This window comes from Electrona antarctica (genome assembly GCF_951216825.1).
Source record: "Electrona antarctica genome assembly, chromosome: 10".
Classification (NCBI taxonomy): Eukaryota; Metazoa; Chordata; class Actinopteri; order Myctophiformes; family Myctophidae; genus Electrona; species Electrona antarctica.
Window position 1 is genome coordinate 24,956,873 of NC_136791.1, and position 19,727 is coordinate 24,976,599.

The 19,727-nt window shown below is 42.8% G+C and overlaps 1 protein-coding gene across 1 annotated transcript in view; it reads left to right on the top strand.

The window, feature by feature from the left end:
- LOC306930774 (myoferlin-like) overlaps positions 1-19,727 on the top strand; it is a 60,424-nt gene that overhangs the window by 10,605 nt on the left and 30,092 nt on the right. Inside the window, exons 7-30 of the mRNA XM_079511870.1 lie at positions 179-307; positions 813-875; positions 2,401-2,451; positions 2,591-2,621; positions 3,676-3,791; positions 3,956-4,091; positions 4,181-4,284; positions 4,400-4,468; positions 4,654-4,697; positions 4,799-4,881; positions 5,607-5,645; positions 6,842-6,966; positions 7,918-8,031; positions 9,253-9,430; positions 11,536-11,660; positions 11,753-11,862; positions 12,452-12,644; positions 13,452-13,607; positions 13,725-13,856; positions 14,001-14,164; positions 15,072-15,186; positions 16,744-16,846; positions 17,861-18,000; positions 18,610-18,774. Coding sequence (XP_079367996.1) covers positions 179-307; positions 813-875; positions 2,401-2,451; positions 2,591-2,621; positions 3,676-3,791; positions 3,956-4,091; positions 4,181-4,284; positions 4,400-4,468; positions 4,654-4,697; positions 4,799-4,881; positions 5,607-5,645; positions 6,842-6,966; positions 7,918-8,031; positions 9,253-9,430; positions 11,536-11,660; positions 11,753-11,862; positions 12,452-12,644; positions 13,452-13,607; positions 13,725-13,856; positions 14,001-14,164; positions 15,072-15,186; positions 16,744-16,846; positions 17,861-18,000; positions 18,610-18,774 — 2,685 coding nt within the window. The remainder of the gene's footprint in view (positions 1-178; positions 308-812; positions 876-2,400; positions 2,452-2,590; positions 2,622-3,675; positions 3,792-3,955; positions 4,092-4,180; positions 4,285-4,399; positions 4,469-4,653; positions 4,698-4,798; positions 4,882-5,606; positions 5,646-6,841; positions 6,967-7,917; positions 8,032-9,252; positions 9,431-11,535; positions 11,661-11,752; positions 11,863-12,451; positions 12,645-13,451; positions 13,608-13,724; positions 13,857-14,000; positions 14,165-15,071; positions 15,187-16,743; positions 16,847-17,860; positions 18,001-18,609; positions 18,775-19,727) is intronic.

Sequence of the window (19,727 nt, forward strand, 5' to 3'; positions counted from 1 at the left end):
AGATTGATCATCATTCCGAGGAAGCAGAGATTCCAACTTAGCTATTTTTTACGTGAGGCATTTTTCTTCTGATTCATTCAGAATAATGTCCGGGTAAACACAGGTAAATTAGGCTATGATGTTTGCTGCTGACCAAGAGGAACTCTAACAGGACGACTGTGTCACTGACTTTGTCCAGATCCGTGTTCGAGTTATTGAGAGTCGACAGCTGCCCGGCAACAACATCAAGCCGGTGGTCAAGGTGAACGTATGTGGGCAGACCCACAGGACCAGAGTTAGAAGAGGGAATAATCCATTCTTTGATGAGGTAATAAGTCGGTTACCGTACTTTAACACCACGCTCAGAAATTGCACTACTCTCAAAGAGAGGCTTTTGTTAAAGTGAAACTCCTCCGATTCTTCATCAGAATACTATCTTTGTGTTGTATGTGGAAATCTGACATAAACTTCCCGATGCATTCTGTGTGTTGAGAGCTGGGAAATCTCCATAATCTATGCAGATTGGCGGAGATTTTCATCAGGAGGTGTTACATCAGATTTTCCCTTATTACAGCTTGTTACAGATTTTACTTCCTTTCACGTTCTGTCTTTACTACTGCAGCTGAGCTCCCTTCGTTCGCTTGTATCTAATCCCTCTCGTCTGCATCTTCTATCGCAGTCCATATCACCTTAATATGGTGTAAGTCCTATGATGTTTGGTGACATAATGACAACTACAGCATTTTTACTCTCTCTCACATAAAAGAACGTGTTATAGAGAAATACCCAGAAACGCATGAATTATTTCTTATGTATACATATTGGTTCCTCAGATATTCTTCTACAATGTGAACATGCTCCCCTCAGAGCTGTTTGAGGAGTACATCACTTTTCGGGTGAGTACAGATGATTCTTGGTAATTGTTTTGGCACTCCATCTCAATCTGAGTAAGTCCTGAAATGTCATGTCTTTAAAGATTTATGTCTCTGGCATTTACCTTTTAAGATAATATAGGTTATGGTAAAGGTTATCATTTACTGGGAAGTCGGACAAGAACTTCCACAGAAAAGGGAGTTAGAATGAAGAAGGGAAACTGTACTGGATTGCCTGGTTGAGTCACCATTATTGTCTCCACCAGGCCGAAGGCATGGGGAGAGAGTATGTTTTGCACTCCGTCCGTGTGTGTGTGTGTGTGTGTGTATGTCCGTCCTTCCGTCCGTCCGTTACCAGCTAATCTCCGGCACCGTTGGCCCGATCCATGCCAAACTTTGCACACACACTCCCTGGATGCCAACGATGAACCTCTGCCCCACATTTTCCAGAACGGCCTGTTATAGCGCCACCAGGAGGCCGACTTTTGTAAAACACATTTCTTTATATTACTCCTCCATATTTTGTCCAAAAATCCCACAAATCGTTACACAGTATCTCTATAGTCATGTGATCAAGTCAGATCTGTCCGATATTACATATTCCATCCTGATTGGCTAACAGTGACTTTCAAAATGTGCAGGATTGGCCCAATTTGAACAAAAAGCCTCAAATCATGAACGCAGCGTGCAGTTTACGTGAAATCTTTCACAGACGTTCCTACTAGGCTGAGGAATATATCCCACCTTTTCACATTGGCCTGTTATAGCGCCACCAACAGGTGGATTTTTGCAAAACACATTTTTGGAACAAAATGCCTCAAATCATCCAATGCCATCCAAGTCGTAAGAAGAAATTGTACCCTTTTCACATTGGCCTATTATAGCGCCACCAGGAGGCTATAACCTGACCTGCCCTGGTGGAGACCTGTGCCCCGAGGGGCACTTTTTCTAGTTAGGAAATGTGTCCATAATCAATCGCATGTGTCTGCTCTCTCATACATACATTAAGTTGCAATGAACAGCAACATAATAATAATAATAATAATAATAAAACTTTATTTGTATAGCATTTGTATAGGCACAGCATTAGGCACAGCGAGCAGACCAGCAGTGGAAGACCTGAGGGGTCTTAAGTACTGTACTTAAATACAATTTTGAGGTATTTGTACTTTACTCGAGTATTTCCAATTTCCAATAACTGTACATCTCGGATCCAAATATTGTACTTTTACTCGACTACATTTATTTGAAAACTTTAGTTACTAGTTAATTCGATTTAGATTTTTCTACAAGCTCACAATGTGTCACATCTGCTATTTTCGAATGATTTTTATACATTTGAAAACTTGTGAAAGGGACGTTCTGCATAATGAGTACTTTTTACCTTAAGTACATTGTGTACATTTGTACTTTTGCTCAAGTACATGCTGAATTCCGGAGTAGTTCCTCATTGCAGTATTGATGCTTTTACCGAAGCAACACATGCAAGTACTTTTTCCACCACTGTGTGATGTATTGTTGACAGCAAATGTGGTTTCTCTTAACACAGGTCTATGACTCCTACTCGCTCAGAGCAGACAGTCTAATGGGGGAGTTCAAGGTCGAGTATGAGAAAAGCTTTCACATGCTTATTTATGATCTAGCTGCAGTGCTCTCTCTAGCATTGGAGCTTTTCAGCTCTACAGAATGAAGATTTGTTCCACTAACCTTACCGTGACATTCTCTCTTTGTTTTTCCAGGTGGATGTTGGCTTCATCTACGATGAGCCTGGTTAGTAGTCTTTGCTCATAGAACGCTCCGTATTACTATTGCATGAGTTTTTCCCCTGATCAGAATTCCTTGTTTGCAGTTTGCACTGTGACGGTGCTGTGCCATTTGCAGTGGTGGAGTGATTTACTATTACTTAACCCATTTTAGACCTGAGGTCGATTCTACAAATTCTACAAATGCCTTCTAAATCCTGACAGTTTTCTGAAAAACCCATGTTTCTATGTCGTTCTCATACATTTTTGGGGGTGAAAATGTATGTATTTGGCCGCCGACCCCCATTTGAAAATATGTTGTTCCAGGGACCTTCCAGAAGCAAAGATACGATTTAAAAACGTTCGCTCTGATATATATTCAAAGATTTGCACTGCATTTTCACGATTTTTCAATAGCTAAAGTATAACATAATACTTAAAACACCAAGAGGGGTTCCCGCCCAAAATGGGTTAAGTACTGTATTGAGTTATATGTACTTTGCTTGAGTATTTCCAATTTAGAGTACTTCTACTCCACTATATCTCCAATCCAAATATTGTACTTTTATTTCACTACATTTATTTGAAAACTAGTTACTAGTTACTTTGTAGATTGAATTATTATTACAAAACATACATTAACCACTTCAGCCTTACGGCCAAGCTACACCAGGCTTTTCTCGCGCGTTTACCCTAAACAGTTACAGGAGTTTTCACTACATGGTGTTTGTGATATGAAATGTAAGCTTACCCTAATCACAGTAAACATCATGTCTTCATTTTCAAGTTACTGTAGTATAGTCACTTCAGTTGGCTGGAGTAGATTGTGATGAAATCCTATGTATTGAATCGAGAATCTGGAGTAGATTGTGATGAAATCCTATGTATTGAATCGAGAATCATTTTGAATAGAGAATCGTTTTGAATCTGGAAAAAAAATGCTTTTGAATTTTAAAAAATCGTTTTTGGATTGAGTTGAATCGAAAAAATTGATTTTGAATCGAATCATGACCCCAAGAATCGGAATCGAATCGTGGGACACCCAAAGATTCACAGCCCTAATGTGTGTGTCCATTGGTCAGCTCACGCTGTGATGAGGAGGTGGCTTCTCCTGAGCGACGCGGACGACTCCAGCTCGGCAGCCAGAGGTTACCTGAAGGTCAGCGTGATGATCGTTGGAACTGGAGACGAACTGCCGGTATGTACGAATGTCACCTCTTACTCACTCACGGTCGCCTTATCTCTGTTGAGGACAGACATGCAAAGCCTGCTGGAGTACTGTGTAAATGGTGCATTTACATAGCCCCATTTATCCAAAGCATTTTAAACCTTGTGTCATTGTGTCTCTTATTGTCCATTCAGTCTGAGAGGACTCAGAGGAGGGACGGTACGGATGAACAGGATGACATAGAGAGCAACCTGCTGGTACCGGCTGGCGTCACCTTACGATGGGTCACACTGAACCTCAAAGTCTACCGCGCTGAAGATATGCCCCAAAGTAAACCATATCTGATTTGACCACACACCTGGAAAATCACCTTCAGGAAAATATCAAGCTTCTCAATAAAAAATGATCTTGTATTGCAGTGGATGATGCCTTTATCCAGACGGTCAAAAATGTTTTTGGAGGCGAAGGAGACAAGAAAAACTTGGTGGATCCATTTCTGGAAATCAGCTTTGCTGGCAAAAAGGTATTTTTCAGCATGTTCAAGTACCGTACAGACAGACACTGTTTATATGTTAACCTGTTCTCTCACGCCAGAGAATGAATGTTGGATTCAAAATGTTGGTTTGAATCTGTTTTAGCTGCGCACCAAGATTATAGAGAAAAACGCAAATCCGGAGTGGAACCAATTGATCAACCTCGAGGTCAAGGTATGGAAGATGAATATTATGATGTACTGTACAACTTTGTTTGGCTTTGAGCAATACTCCAACTTTAAACAACATTTAAAGCAGTGTTGCTTGCTGAACATCAGTTACTTTAGGCAAGAACTTTAGGCAACTGTCATATGATGGAGTAAAAATGAACCTCAACTCTCCTCCTGTGTGTTGTACAGTTCCCCTCCATGTGTGAGCGTATCAAACTGACCGTTTATGACTGGTAAGCTCCAGAAACCTTCATACAGTGAGTGGATAAGGATGGCATCACAGCTAACAAACGGGTGACAAACCCAGTTTACCATAATTGTTCGCTACTTTCAGGGATCGTCTGAACAAGAATGATACCATCGGTACCGCCTTTTTGAATCTGAACCAAATAGCATCGTCTGGGGGTGAGGTTGAAGGTAATGGCAGAATGTTTGTCTGTTTATCGTCACTAGATGCTTGCTTAATGATTTATGTGAAGTGCTGTACATTGAATTATTTGCCTTGTTGAAATGTGCTATAGAGATACACTTGCCTTGTCTTACCTAGATGGCCAACCTAGAAAGGACAGCTTAATTCATTACATTTGGTAAAGTTAGGATAGAAGTCCCACATTAAGTTTAGACAGTGAGTATACTCATGATGATGATGATGATGATGATGCATGTTGCAACTCCTTGCAACATGCAACTACTTGTACCCCACAACCTAGGTGCCCGGGTGGCAAAGGCCAGGGCTTGGTGTGGTTAAGCTAAGCTTAGGGTAAGGATTCATGGAAGGGCTTGGTGTGGTTAAGCTAAGCTTAGGGTAAGGATTCGGGGAAGGGTTTGGTGTGGTTAAGCTTAGCTTAAGGTAAGGATTCAGGGAAGGGTTTGGTGTGGTTAAGCTAAGCTTAGAGTAAGGATTCGGGGAAGGGTTTGGTGTGGTTAAGTTAAGCTTAGGGTAAGGAATCAGGGAAGGGCATTCCGGTGGGTCTTCCGTCCAGTTTCTTGGGTGGCCATCAAGTGAGAACCCCCTTCTGCTGCATTATTATCAAATCACCGTTATTTAAGTTGCAATTCTTGATGTTGCATGATCACATCTTGTATCATGTAATTAACCTTTCAAACTAATTTTGTATGTGCCTTCTTTATGTTTGAAACAGACGCGCCTGCTGAAAGTGAAAGCGCATTGTCCACTGAACGTAAGAGATGATTTGCATGTTTGCATGCAGCCATTGTTTTAGAGACATGTTTGAAAAAGGCATGCATTCAGCTACTAACTATTCACAGCTAAAGAGCAGCTATAACTGTCTCTCGTCATGTCTGCCACGTCCCCGTAGTCTGTCCCGTAAGTGTAAAAATGGACTCTGAATTGTACTGTTTTGATTACTTATTACATTGGCCACAATTGGCTTAAACATGGGCCAACAGATGCCCAAATTGTAAGCAGACCCTTTGCACGTGTAACACCTGGGATTCTAACTCTGGTCTCCCGCGTGAAAGTCCAATATCTTAACCACTGGTTAAGATATTGGACTTTCACGTGGGAGACCCGAGTTCAAATCCCGGGCATTAGTTACATTGGTGTCGTGACCCGGCTCAGGTTTCCCCGTAGGAGGAGGTCGAAAGGGGGGTGAGTGTAGCAGAGTGGCTCAGAGCCTCTGCCTGATGGCCTCAAAAGTCAAATATCTCCCCTGGCTCATTTGGTCTAGTGGTTAAGATGTTGGACCTTCACGCAGGAGACCCGAGTTCGAATCCCGGGTGTTACACACGCAATCTTTGGAAATTAGCAGATCTACAAGCTCACAATAGCTATGCATTGTGTGTACATTGAGTGAAAATAGCAGATCTACAAGCTTGTAGATCACAATGCACAAAGTACAAAATTACTGTACATATTTTGGAATATGTACTGAAAAATGGAAATTCTACAAGTACGGTGTGGAGTTTGCATTTTCTCCCCGTGTCCCCTAGGGTAGGTACCCTCACAAAAACATGCAGTAATCCTGGTCTCTAAAACTACCTCCCCCTGGCCAGCTGGGGCACCTGATGGAGGGGAAAGGAACTGGTCGGAATAACGTGTTCCTTCCACGCGCTACGTCCGGCCAGGGAAATTCCCCCCTGTCAGGTGAAAAGAAGCAGCTTGGACTCCTCATGCATAGAAGGAGGCATGAGGTCAGTCCGCTGCCCCCCCCAGGTTGACAGAGGAAGTGTAGCGCCCAGAATTACATTAGATAATTGGCACTGGGTGAAAAAACGGGGTTGCAAAATCGTGGGATAAAAATGTATATAAAAACAAAAAAAAAGAGTACAGTACTTGAGAGTACTTGACAGTACTTGTTATAAAATGCATGATGCATCTTATAATAATATAAGTGTAACTTGCATTGTGTTCCAGTCAGCACGTCAGAGTCTGAAGTTGGCTTCCTGCCAGCCTTTGGGCCTTGCTATGTGAACTTCTATGGGAGTACCAGAGAGTTCACTGGCCTTCCTGACCCATACGACGACCTCAACATGGGCAAGGTGAGTCCACAGTACACATTGTCAGCATGGATTCAAGTTCTCAGTCGCCACGACTGATTTCAGTCATTTGGATCCCATATAGAATTCAGCATGTCTTGACCTCTGCTATGGAAGCGTGTCGTGTCATGTCATGTCATGCATAGGCCATCTAACAAGCTTACAACACGTTGCAGCTTGTACGGTAAATAGCCAATTTTTGGTTATTTGTTGTTTTAAGATTAAAGAGTATATTGAAGTGGCTAAATTAGCAATAGAATGCATGTTCAATCGGCCAGAATAAAAGAAAAGGTTAACTCTCTGGCGCCTGGCGTTTTGTTTTAAAAATACGAAATGACTAACCTTTTTTATCAGAGAGCTGGTAAGGCTTTTGTATCAATCTGCAATTTCTTCAACTGGCATCGCATTTTAGGACTTGGCCTTTTCAGTCGTAAGATTTTATTTTGCTTTAATGTGCCAGATTAATATTGTCACAGACACGTCTGATCGCTCTCCACTCTACACATTATGTAGATGCATACAAGCTCGCGTCACATTTAGGATTTAATTACAAATTGGACACACACGTTTGAACCAATGTCAGTCTACCTGACGCACTGACATACCATCTGCTGCTATGCTCACACACTTTATATCTCATAGCAGATTATCAGGTAGCATGTGTAAATATGTAGATAATTAGTTTTTGTTTTACTTTGATTGATCTCCCCAACTTTCCTCTTCCCTTTCTTTTTTTTCCTATGGAAATAACAATACGATGGGAACTATATATTTTTTACTTCTGTAAACCTGTGATGTGACAATAAAGCTGATTCAGAACATAAACCCTGCTAGGCTAACGGCAAACAGGTCTCCAAATGGCTTCTCAATGTTGGCGTCACCACTATAATCGGTGTGTCATTACTGGCTTTTCTCTCAAACGAAGCCGTGTTTGTTTGTGCTTTTTTATTCCAGGGTGAAGGGGTGGCCTATAGGGGCAGGGTGCTCATTGAACTATCCACTCAGCTGGAAGGAAAACCTGAGAAGAATGTGGATGATATCTCCAGTGACGACATCCTGGTGGCTCAGGTACTGACATTAGTCCAACTACACCTTATCATGATAATGGCCCGGTTTCCCAAACGCATATGGTGTAAGGCTTGTAGTGCTGCACATGCTCAGATGCTCCTCTAGGCCGCACACAGAAGCCTGTGAACATAGACATTCCGTGCATAGATGTGCGACGCAATGGTAGGCCAGGATGGTAGGCCTTAGGTCTACCATTCTAAAATTTAATTTAATAATATTTGGACTGCTGGACAGCTGTAGGCTATATATATATATATATATATATATATATATATATATATATATTTCTATATTTCTATATTTCTTTTTAGAGTAAAGAGAGCCTACTGTCAGCTGTCCAGCAGTCCAAATATTATTACATTACATTTCAGAATGGTGCCCTGCCGCCAACAGATTTATATAGATATTTACAAATTAGAAACTATATTACAAGAAATAAAGATTGGGACGCAATTAAAAGAATACTGAACAATATGTTGCAACATTTTATTGACATCTCTGAACACCCAACACCAACAAAAAAACAAGTATCACTTATATATAAAAAAAATCACACCCGTGTGAACTGAGTGGTGTAATATAGCCTGTCTGACGTAATTAAATCATGTCTGACGTAATGAAATCACACCCGGGTGAACAGGGTGAACATAGCAACCATGCTCATTTTTTCTGCACAAACAAAGCCAGTTGTAGGAGTGGTTTACACCACTCAAAAATAAGGTTAGATATGTCAGATAATACTCAGATAATACTTCATATCAAGGGACAGTGGGAAATGGAGTTGAACATTGTGATAGAGGATGATATATGGGAAGATGTATGTTCTGGCTGTCATGGAGGACTACAGAGCCAAATATGGAAAGAATTTGACTGGAAAGCTAAAATGAGGCTCTTTAGGACCCCTCTGACAGCCAGTCCATATAAGCCCAACTCTACTGATAAATGTTGGAGAAACTGTGATATGATTGGTGACCATACCCATATCTTTTGGGACTGCCCAGAAATACAGACTTATTGGAAAAAGGTAAAAATAGAATTAGATAAAATCTTTAAAAAAGATATTCCACTGAACTCAAGATCATCTTTATTAGATATATATGAACAAGTGTTTTAACCTTGCTCTGTGCAGCACTTTGGACCATTGTTTTGTAAGGTGCTATATAAATAAAAATCATTCATCGTTATCATTACTGACACCATGACCCTCTTCCCGGAGAGCAGAAATTCCAGCGGAGGAGGAAGTTCTCCCTCTCCGCCGTGTTCCACAGTGCCTGCATGCTTCAGGAGCCAGGTGAACCAATCCAGTTTGAGGTCAGCATCGGTAACTATGGCAACAAATTGGACTCCACCTGCAAGCCCCTGGCATCCACCACCCAGTACAGCTTTGCTGTGTTTGACGGTAAGAACTTGAGCATCATTTAAAGAAAAACTAAAACATCAATTTGGTTGGTTTCCTCCTGTCACCTACTGTACAGTATAATGGAACTATCAGATGGTTACTGTACAGTATAATGGAACTATCAGATGGTTACTGTACAGTATAATGGAACTATCAGATGGTTACTGTACAGTATAATGGAACTATCAGATGGTTACTGTACAGTATAAAGGAACCATCAGATGGTTACTGTACAGTATAATGGAACCATCAGATGGTTACTGTACAGTATAATGGAACCATCAGATGGTTACTGTACAGTATAATGGAACTATCAGATGGTTACTGTACAGCATAATGGAACCATCAGATTCTCCTCCTGTCACCTACTGTACAGTATAATGGAACCATCAGATTCTAAAATAAATGTCTGCACAAACCTTAATACCATAAAAGTATGTATATAATCAAAAATAATTGGCACTGATTATGAAACGAAAGCTGAGCCAGAAGGCAAAGCTACTGTAACTTGGTGGATGAAAGCGGCCAAATGATGGGTGGCATCTTCGTTAGGGAGAGAGCCGCTGCTCCTCCTTTTATGTGGAAAGCAGCCAGTGGAGCTGGCATCTAGGGCTTTTATGTGGAAAGCAGCCAGTGGAGCTGGCATCTAGGGCTTTTATGTGGAAAGCAGCCAGTGGAGCTGGCATCTAGGGCTTTTATGTGGAAAGCAGCCAGTGGAGCTGGCATCTAGGGCTTTTATGTGGAAAGCAGCCAGTGGAGGTGGCATCTAGGGCTTTTATGTGGAAAGCAGCCAGTGGAGCTGGCATCTAGGGCTTTTATGTGGAAAGGAGCCAGTGCAGCTGGCATCTAGGGCTTTTATGTGGAAAGCAGCCAGTGGAGCTGGCATCTAGGGCTTTTATGTGGAAAGCAGCCAGTGGAGGTGGCATCTAGGGCTTTTATGTGGAAAGCAGCCAGTGGAGCTGGCATCTAGGGCTTTTATGTGGAAAGCAGCCAGTGGAACTGGCATCTAGGGCTTTTATGTGGAAAGCAGCCAGTGGAGCTGGCATCTAGGGCTTTTATGTGGAAAGCAGCCAGTGGAGCTGGCATCTAGGGCTTTTATGTGGAAAGCAGCCAGTGCAGCTGGCATCTATAGGGCTTTTATGTGGAAAGCAGCCAGTGGAGCTGGCATCTAGGGCTTTTATGTGGAAAGCAGCCAGTGGACGTAGCATCTAGGGCTTTTATGTGGAAAGCAGCCAGTGGAGCTGGCATCTAGGGCTTTTATGTGGAAAGCAGCCAGTGGAGCTGGCATCTAGGGCTTTTATGTGGAAAGCAGCCAGTGGAGCTGGCATCTAGGGCTTTTATGTGGAAAGCAGCCAGTGGAGCTGGCATCTAGGGCTTTTATGTGGAAAGCAGCCAGTGGAACTGGCATCTAGGGCTTTTATGTGGAAAGCAGCCAGTGGAACTGGCATCTAGGGCTTTTATGTGGAAAGCAGCCAGTGGAGCTGGCATCTAGGGCTTTTATGTGGAAAGCAGCCAGTGGAGCTGGCATCTAGGGCTTTTATGTGGAAAGCAGCCAGTGGAGCTGGCATCTAGGGCTTTTATGTGGAAAGCAGCCAGTGGAACTGGCATCTAGGGCTTTTATGTGGAAAGCAGCCAGTGGAGCTGGCATCTAGGGCTTTTATGTGGAAAGCAGCCAGTGGAGCTGGCATCTAGGGCTTTTATGTGGAAAGCAGCCAGTGGAGCTGGCATCTAGGGCTTTTATGTGGAAAGGAGCCAGTGGAGCTGGCATCTAGGGCTTTTATGTGGAAAGGAGCCAGTGGAGCTGGCATCTAGGGCTTTTATGTGGAAAGCAGCCAGTGGAGCTGGCATCTAGGGCTTTTATGTGGAAAGCAGCCAGTGGAGCTGGCATCTAGGGCTTTTATGTGGAAAGGAGCCAGTGGAGGTGGCATCTAGGGCGCTTCCCGTGGGAGGTTTTCAAGTTGTCGGTTGTAGCCGTCTGAACATACTGCAGAATGAAAGCTGGACAGTAGTACAGTGACAGACAGTATTTCTACTGCTGGTATTTGGTGTGACTGGGTGTATTCATGGCCAACAGGTAATCAGTACTACTACCTTCCCTCCAACAGGTAATCAGTACTACTATCTTCCCTGGGCTGACACTAAGCCTGTGGTGATCCTCACCTCCTTCTGGGAAGACATCAGCCACCGTCTGGATTCAGTCAACGTCCTCCTCTTCATCGCAGAGAGACTGGTGAGAACTAGCCGTCACCCTGGTAGAGTGAGTGTTCAGATTCTGTGGCTGTTACTTGTTCTATACATGTGCATTTGTACATTTTCCTCCAGGAGTCCCACCTCACCTCTTTAAAAACAGCCATCTTGGCTAAGATGCCCGAGAACCGTCTGGCAGAGATTTGGCTGAAACTCATCAACCACTTGATCGAGGATCTTAGCAGGTAAGACTGACGTCAGACCATATATCAGGTCTGTGTCACATGTAGGCTACTGTATCTGTATGTACAGTATTTTTACAGTATTACATTTGTTAAAATGTCATTTTTATGTGATCCACCTGAACTGAAGCCACACCCACAGCTGTTGTTGTGTGATAAAGGGGGTGATGTCACTATATAACAGTTTTTTTCATTGGCACATTTGACTGTCAGTGGCAAGGTTTCAGCCTCCAGGAAGAAACCCTAAATACAGTACAAAGGGAAAACATCATTTCACATAACAACCACACCAAGGTGTCTAATGAAGTTACCTCATAAACACATGAAAAACTGGAAAAAATACAAAGATCACAGCACTCCATCTTTAATAAAGTATTCGATCAATCAATCAATCAATCAATCAATCAATCAATCAATCAATCAATCAATCAAAAACCAAAAATAAAACACTGGACATCAAATTTGTCAGCTGAAATCACAGTGAACTTTCTAGGGCTACAACGTGTGTAACTAACTGTCTTTGATGCAAATTGTGCTTTGTTTCCAAGTGAGTTATTCCGAATTAGCTTTGATTAACCAACGCCTCTGATAGTTTCCAGCTTCCGGAGCTGGAAGGCTGCCAGAACCTAACTGCACTGGACCTGCAGATAAAGAAGTTGCGTGACTGTGCGGCGGCCAGCATGAGGCAGATGGCCGGACGCATAAGAGAGGAGGCTGTTGACGTTAAAGCCACCGTCGGCGACATCGAAGACTGGCTGGACAAACTGAAGCAGCTGGCAGAGGAGGTCAGGATTGTAACCATCCATGATGATGACTCTATACTGTATGAAGCCAAGCTACAGTAGCAAGCTATAGGCCTATCTCACAGCCCCCTTTCCACGCCCCCTTCCGGTAGCTAGTGGTGTCATTTAACATTAGCATTTACACGTTTTTTTCTCTGGAGAATCTAAGTACATTTCCTAATGTAAAAATGTGACAGACCAATATTATTATGAAGCAAACAAGATGGTAAATCAGCTCGAACAGATAGAACAAACCTTACCTTGAGAAAACAAAAGTTGTAGACTTCTTAAATGACCTCTGTTAACATGTAGTGTCTATGGAGTGACGTCACGCTATCACCACTAGCTCCGAAAGGGGGCGGGGAAATTCTGTGAGATAGGCCTATTGGGAAACAATTAGGATGCTGAGATGAGATGCTAGTAACAAACAAAATATCACAATAGAGGGTATGCGCATGCATAAAGTCAAAGGCAAATTGAGTGGCAAAGTGAGTTTAACGTAACATGTAACATTGTTTTATGCAATTATATAGGACTTTGATGTATGGGCTGTCAAGGCCTGGAAGTCATTTTTTTGCCACTCAGTAGGCGTTCCCGCATAACTTCCGGGTATGATGATGATGCGCATACGCTCTATTGTAAAATGTAAATGTTTGAAAAATATCGAACATTTGAAAGAATAATGTGTGTCGAGGAGATACTTCCTTAGCCCTTGACAGACAAAAGGACACAAACACACAAAGACCATCTTGCCTCCTCCCTAACATTAATATGTGTATCCCTCTCTCTCTCTCTCTCTCTCTCCTTCAGCCTCAGAACAGCATGCCAGATATTATCATATGGATGTTGAGAGGAGAGAGACGGGTGGCGTATGCCCGTGTCCCGGCCCACCGCATCCTCTACTCCACCTTCAACGAGCAGGCCTGTGGGAAGTACTGTGGAAAGACCCAGACCATCTTCATGCAGGTGCCAGTCCAATCTACTGAAACAAGCGGCTCTCTTCAAACCTTACAGTGGGTTTTACTGTTAAATAAAAAATATATAATAATAATAATAATAATACAACATTTTGTTGTTTGTTAGTACCCCATGGACAAGAACAAAGGTTTGAAGATCCCCGTCCAGCTTCGTGTCAACATGTGGCTGGGCCTCTCTGCCTACGAGAAGAAGTTCAACAGCTTCTCCGAAGGAGCCTTCAGTGTTTTCGCTGAAATGGTATCTACAGTATAATGTACAACACTGTTGTTTTTGAGTTTCAAAGTCATACAGTAGATTGTGTAACTATCCATTTTATTGAAAGCAATCCACAAGCATCCTTCTTCTCTCTCTCCCTCTCTCTCTCTCTCTCTTTCTCTCTAGTATGAGAACCAGGCAAGTGTGCTTGGGAAGTGGGGAACCACAGGTCTGGTGAACCGCCATAAGTTCTCAGACGTGAAAGGGAAGGTGAAACTGAAACGGGAGCGCTTCATGCCTCCGCGAGAATGGGAATGGGAGGGAGACTGGTTCGTTGACCCTGAGAGATGGTAAGCGCACGCACGCACACACACACACACACACACACACACACACACACACACACACACACACACACACACACACACACACACACACACACACACACACACACACACACACACACACACACACACACACACACAGCTGTACGTGCTTCAGGGCTTCTAGAGCTTGAAGTCCACGCATCCTGTTATCGGCGTGTCGTTCAGCGTAGAATGCTGGGTCACGGTGTTCACATTCACAGACGTGCTCAATCGGTCATCAATCATTGTGTTTTTCCATGCAGCAGCCACAGCCAGCCAGTCATATTAGAAGCACAATCAGAGGAAATGAATAAGTATTTTGGCATTCCCCAAGTACAGTGGGTGAACGAGCCCTGGTTCCCTAGCTGGCCTTCTTCAGCCTCCCTTTTGGGACATGTTTACATTCTTTCGTGGCGGCCCCATGTGTAAATACTCTTAGCACGGTATAAAAGCCTCATCTTCCTGAGCTGTTCCTCTCAGCACATAGCTGCCCTGTGAGTCACACGCACGCACGCACGTACGCACACACACACACACACACACACACACACACACACACACACACACACACACACACACACACACACACACACACACACACACACACATTTATTTATGTCCACACAAAGGAGACAAATAATTATAGATGCATTGGAGTTACACTTACAAATTCATGGCATGTGCTTTCAAGGTACAATAGGCATGTCACTCAGTACTCTATGGCAGGGGTTCTCTCAACGTTTTTGGCTCGGGACCCCCGGAAATCGTTGTTGGAACCCTCTAACAACCAGTCTGTGCGTATTATGCCCTATAGGCTGACAAATATAAAGACAAATAGTCTGCACGCTTCCCAACAACCTGTGCTGTGTACTGTATGTGTCTCTCCATCCAGGCTGCTCACAGAGGCGTGCGCAGGACACACCGAGTTCACTGACGAGGTTTTCCAGAACGAGACGCGTTTCCCTGGCGGGGACTGGAAGCCTGCAGCAGAGCCCTACACTGATGTGGTGAGACACCAGTGGTGGAAAAAGTACTCAATTGTTTTACTTAAGTAAAAGTACCAATACTGCAATTTAGAACTACTTCGTTACAAGTAAAAGTACGGAATTGAAAATGTACTTGAGTAAAAGTACAAAAGTATCGGCATCAAAATGTACTTAAAGTACTACAAGTACTCATATTGCAGAATGTCCCATTTCACAAGTTCAAAATGTGTACAAAATCTAGTGAAAATAGCAGATCTACAAGCCCACATTGCGACGCATTGTGAGCTTGTAGATCTGTTATTTTCAAATGGCCGAAATGTATAGGGTTGAAGTGGTTAATGTATGTTTTCTAATCAAAATTAAAATCACCAAAAGTAACTAGTAACTGAAGTTTTCAAATGATTGTAGTGAAGTAAAAGTACAAATTTTGTCTCTGAGATGTAATGGAGTAGAAGTAAAAGCACTGGAAGTTGGAAATACTCAAGTAAAGTACAAATACCTCAAAATTGTACTTAAGTACAGTACTTAAGTAAAAGTACTTTACACCACTGTGAGACACGCACACACGCACGCGGCACGCACTCGTTTCTCTGCCAGGTAGTGGAAGCCTGCAGCAGAGCCCTACACTGATGTGATGAGATGTTTGATCTGTGCTGTATAAACACACGCACGCACAACCGCCACCACCTCCATGATGCTTCTGTAAAGAAATAGACAAAAGCTAACCTTTTTTTCCCCATGTCATCTGATCCCTCCCTTATTACGTTATTTACTCAAAGCAGGTGTTTTCTTTCATTATTCTTGTTGTGTCAATGCATAAAATGTGTTTCATTTAATTAACTCGGACAGAGCAGAGGTTATGTGTGCAGGAGTTTGGTAGATTTTGGGGATTTTTTTATAACTAGTCCCCATATATCAGGGGATCCCAAACTTTTTTTGGAGATTTCATCCTCGCAACACCGATAAGCATATACTTCCATTGGAACTATTTGTATTAAAACTTTTCAATCAAAGTCACAATGCGCTACCACATATTCACAACTTTTATTTCAGATGCTATCTTAGAATAGATGTAGACCTATTTGACAGTGCCTTCCTTAATGCATAAACAACCATCACTTGCTCACAGTCACAGACACTCAGGAACACAGGAACCGTGGCCATATATCATGAACACAAAATGAATCATTATGTTGAGGGGCCGCTGTAGAGCACACTTCCAAAAGCGCTTTCACTTCTGACCACAGAGGGGTGCCACGAATGTGAAAAGATCAACCGTACTACAGGTATGTGTTATCCCCCCTGCTTCCTCTGGCGCTGACAGCTGCCACAGACGACTTCCACTTCCCTGCAGGGTAGGCCACCTGGCCTGGCAGAGATATGCACTCCACTGAGTGCAACCTTTGTGCTTATGTTGGGCTTTAGGCATGTCCCGCCTGCCCACATGTGACGTGACAGACAACTCAAACTTTATATAGTAGATTAGTAGATCACGTTAGTGCTTATTGTAATGTGTCCAAAAGTGCAAAATGCCCATGTATTTTAATAACAATTCATTACATTTTTTATTTTGCGCAGAACGGAGAAAAGGCCCGGAGCCCAACAGAGTTTGAATGTCCCTCAGGATGGAGTTGGGAGGACGAGTGGAACTTTGACAGCAACAGGGCTGTAGATGAGAGAGGTACGATAGGACACATGTGAATATGATAATATATATTCATATTATAATTCTGTACAATGTATTCCTATGTGTGTACCACACATTAACCCATTGTGGAAGGCTTCTAAATCCTAAAACTTTTCTGAAAAACCCATGTTTCTATGTCAGTGGTGCTCAACCTTTTTCATGTCAAGGACCCCCAGAATTATCTCTATTGGACCATGGACCCCCATCTCAAAATAAGTAGTTCCAGGGACCCCCCAGAAGCCAATATTTTAGTTAAAAATTTTCGCTCTGAAATATATATTCAAAGATTTGCGCCACATTTTAACGATTTTTCAAAAATAGCAGACCTACAAGCTCGGAGCTTGTAGATCTGCTATTTTTCAATAGCCAAAGTATGACATAATGCTTAAAACACCAAAAGGGGTTCCCGCTCAGAATGGGTTAAGACACATATATTATTCTTATGTTTTGCATTATGTGCAGTATATGTGCATGCAAACATAAGATTAGGATTAGTTTTTAGGATTGATTTTAAAATTCTTTTACTTGTTTATAAAGCTCTCAATGGTCTCGCACCTTCCTACCTACATGACTGCCTGCCGAAATATGTCCCAAACCGCCCCCTAAGGTCTTCCACTGCTGGCCTGCTCGCTTTGCCTAAAAAAATGGCAACTAAAAAATACGGGGAAGCAGCTTTTTGCTTCTACGGGCCGACGGCATGGAACAAACTCCCACTGTACCTTCGACAGGCAGCCTCTGTAGACATTTTTAAAGCTCAGCTCAAGACCCACTTTTACACCCTTGCTTTTAATTGATTTATTTGTCTTTTTAAAAAAATGTTATTCATGTCCTCACTGTATTGTTTATGCCCTGCCTTTCTTTTCTTTTTTGTGTAAAGCACTTTGAGCTGCATTTCATGTCATGAAAGGTGCTATACAAATAAAGTTTTATTATTATTATTATTAAGATGAACCTAAGATATTGCTAAAAGTTGATTGATCCCCCATCATGTGTATTTCCCGCCACCAGGCTGGGAGTACGGAGTCACCATTCCCCCGGACGATAAACCCAAATCCTGGGTGGCAGCGGAGAAGATGTACCACGTCCACCGCAGGAAGAGACTCGTAAGACCGAGGAGGAAGACGTCTGACTCCACGGCTGTTATCGAGGTGACGAGGAGGAAGATGAGAAGTGGAATGGATATGATAATAATAGGCAGAGCGCCGTAGACTTTGAGTCAGTGTTGTTTTTGGCAGCAAAGCTTTGTTTTAGTCATAGTCTTTTTTTTAGTTTTAGTCACATTGTAGACAGTCAGCTGGAATGTTTTAGTGTTAGTCTAGTTTTCGTGGACTAAATCTACAGTTGATTTAGTGGACTAAAATGTATTTTGGCGGGCCTTGATGCCGTCGTAATGACTGTTTTTACACTTGCTGAAAATAGCCGATCTACAAGCTCACAACGCGTTGCATTGCGACGTGTTGTGAGCTTGTAGATCTGCTATTTTCAGCATGTGACCAATTGAAAAATGACTGGATCTCTTGTCCACTAGTCCCTTCCTAACATTTTAGTCTAGTTTGTATTTGTTGACGAAATTGTCAGTATATTTAGTCTTAGTTTTAGTCATCATAGCTTAGTTTTTATTTAGTTTCCATTTAGTTTTCGTCAGTGGAAAAAGGTAGTCAACGAACATTTTTCGTCTTCGTTTTAGTCGACGAAAACAACACTGCATTGAGTACAGCCTTGTCATTCTCCTATTTGTTTTTCCTCTCCTTCTCCAGAGGCGGGATCCAGGCGAAGGCTGGGAGTACGCTTCTCTGATTGGCTGGAAGTTCCACAGGACTGAGCGCTCGTCGGACACGTTCCGCCGCCGGCGCTGGCGCAGAAAGATGGAGCCGTCAGACTGTATGGGAGCGTCTGCCATCTTCAGGCTGGAGGGGGCGCTGGTGGGTATTTGCTGCTGGTGTCTGTGGTACGCAAATTTGTGTATGCAAATGTGACCAAATTTGACTGAATTTTCGTTTTTTTAATGGCATATGAAAGCAGGGAATCATAACTTCAAATTGACATATTGGTTGTTCAGTTTGACCCACCATTTTTGGAGATATGGCTTATTAGAGTAATGTCTCGAGTTGAGAAAACAGGCTTGAAAGGTTCACTTCTGTGGTCTCTAACATTACACCTAGCTACATGTTTAAGCATTTTGTTCATATTCCAGACATGCTCTAGTATGTGAGTCTGCCTGTGCTATTAACTCATTTTGAAAAAAAGAAAAGAAAAAAGTTGTTCTGGTGAAAAGCTGGAATTTGCGCGATGGCAGGCTCTCAGTCAAATCTGGTCACAAATATTGATTCCATAGGACGGGCCGTCATGTGGGTAGGGAGCGCTAAGTACTGAGTCGGTCGGCTCAAGCGAACTTCGCAACTATCGGCACGGCGACTCGCTCGCTTTAGCTCGCTCAGCGGTGCCTCTTGGGACGGCACGCCTCCGTCGCCTCTCGCCTCCTATGGAAACAATATTAGCGTACGGTACTGCACACCACAGTACGGTCCCCAGTGCATTCTGAAATGTTCGATTGAGATTGAGGTCTGAACCATATCGTGTCATTATACTTTTACGCCTGCCTGTTCCTGTGGTGCTGAATGCCATACAGACTCAGCGAGGTCGTTTATACAGTATGTCATAATAGGTGAACATTTGGTGAGGTCACTTCTTGTGGTCCCAAAAGCAAGGCTGAAGACCCGCTGTAGCATTCAAACTGTGCAACGACCTTCCACCCCCATGTTAGAGCGTGTCAAACGTTGCCTGTGTTTAAATCACGTTTGAAAAAATCACTCGTACGCCTTGGCTTTGTGTTTTACACACATTTTTATTGTTTTACCGAGATAACAGCACTTTA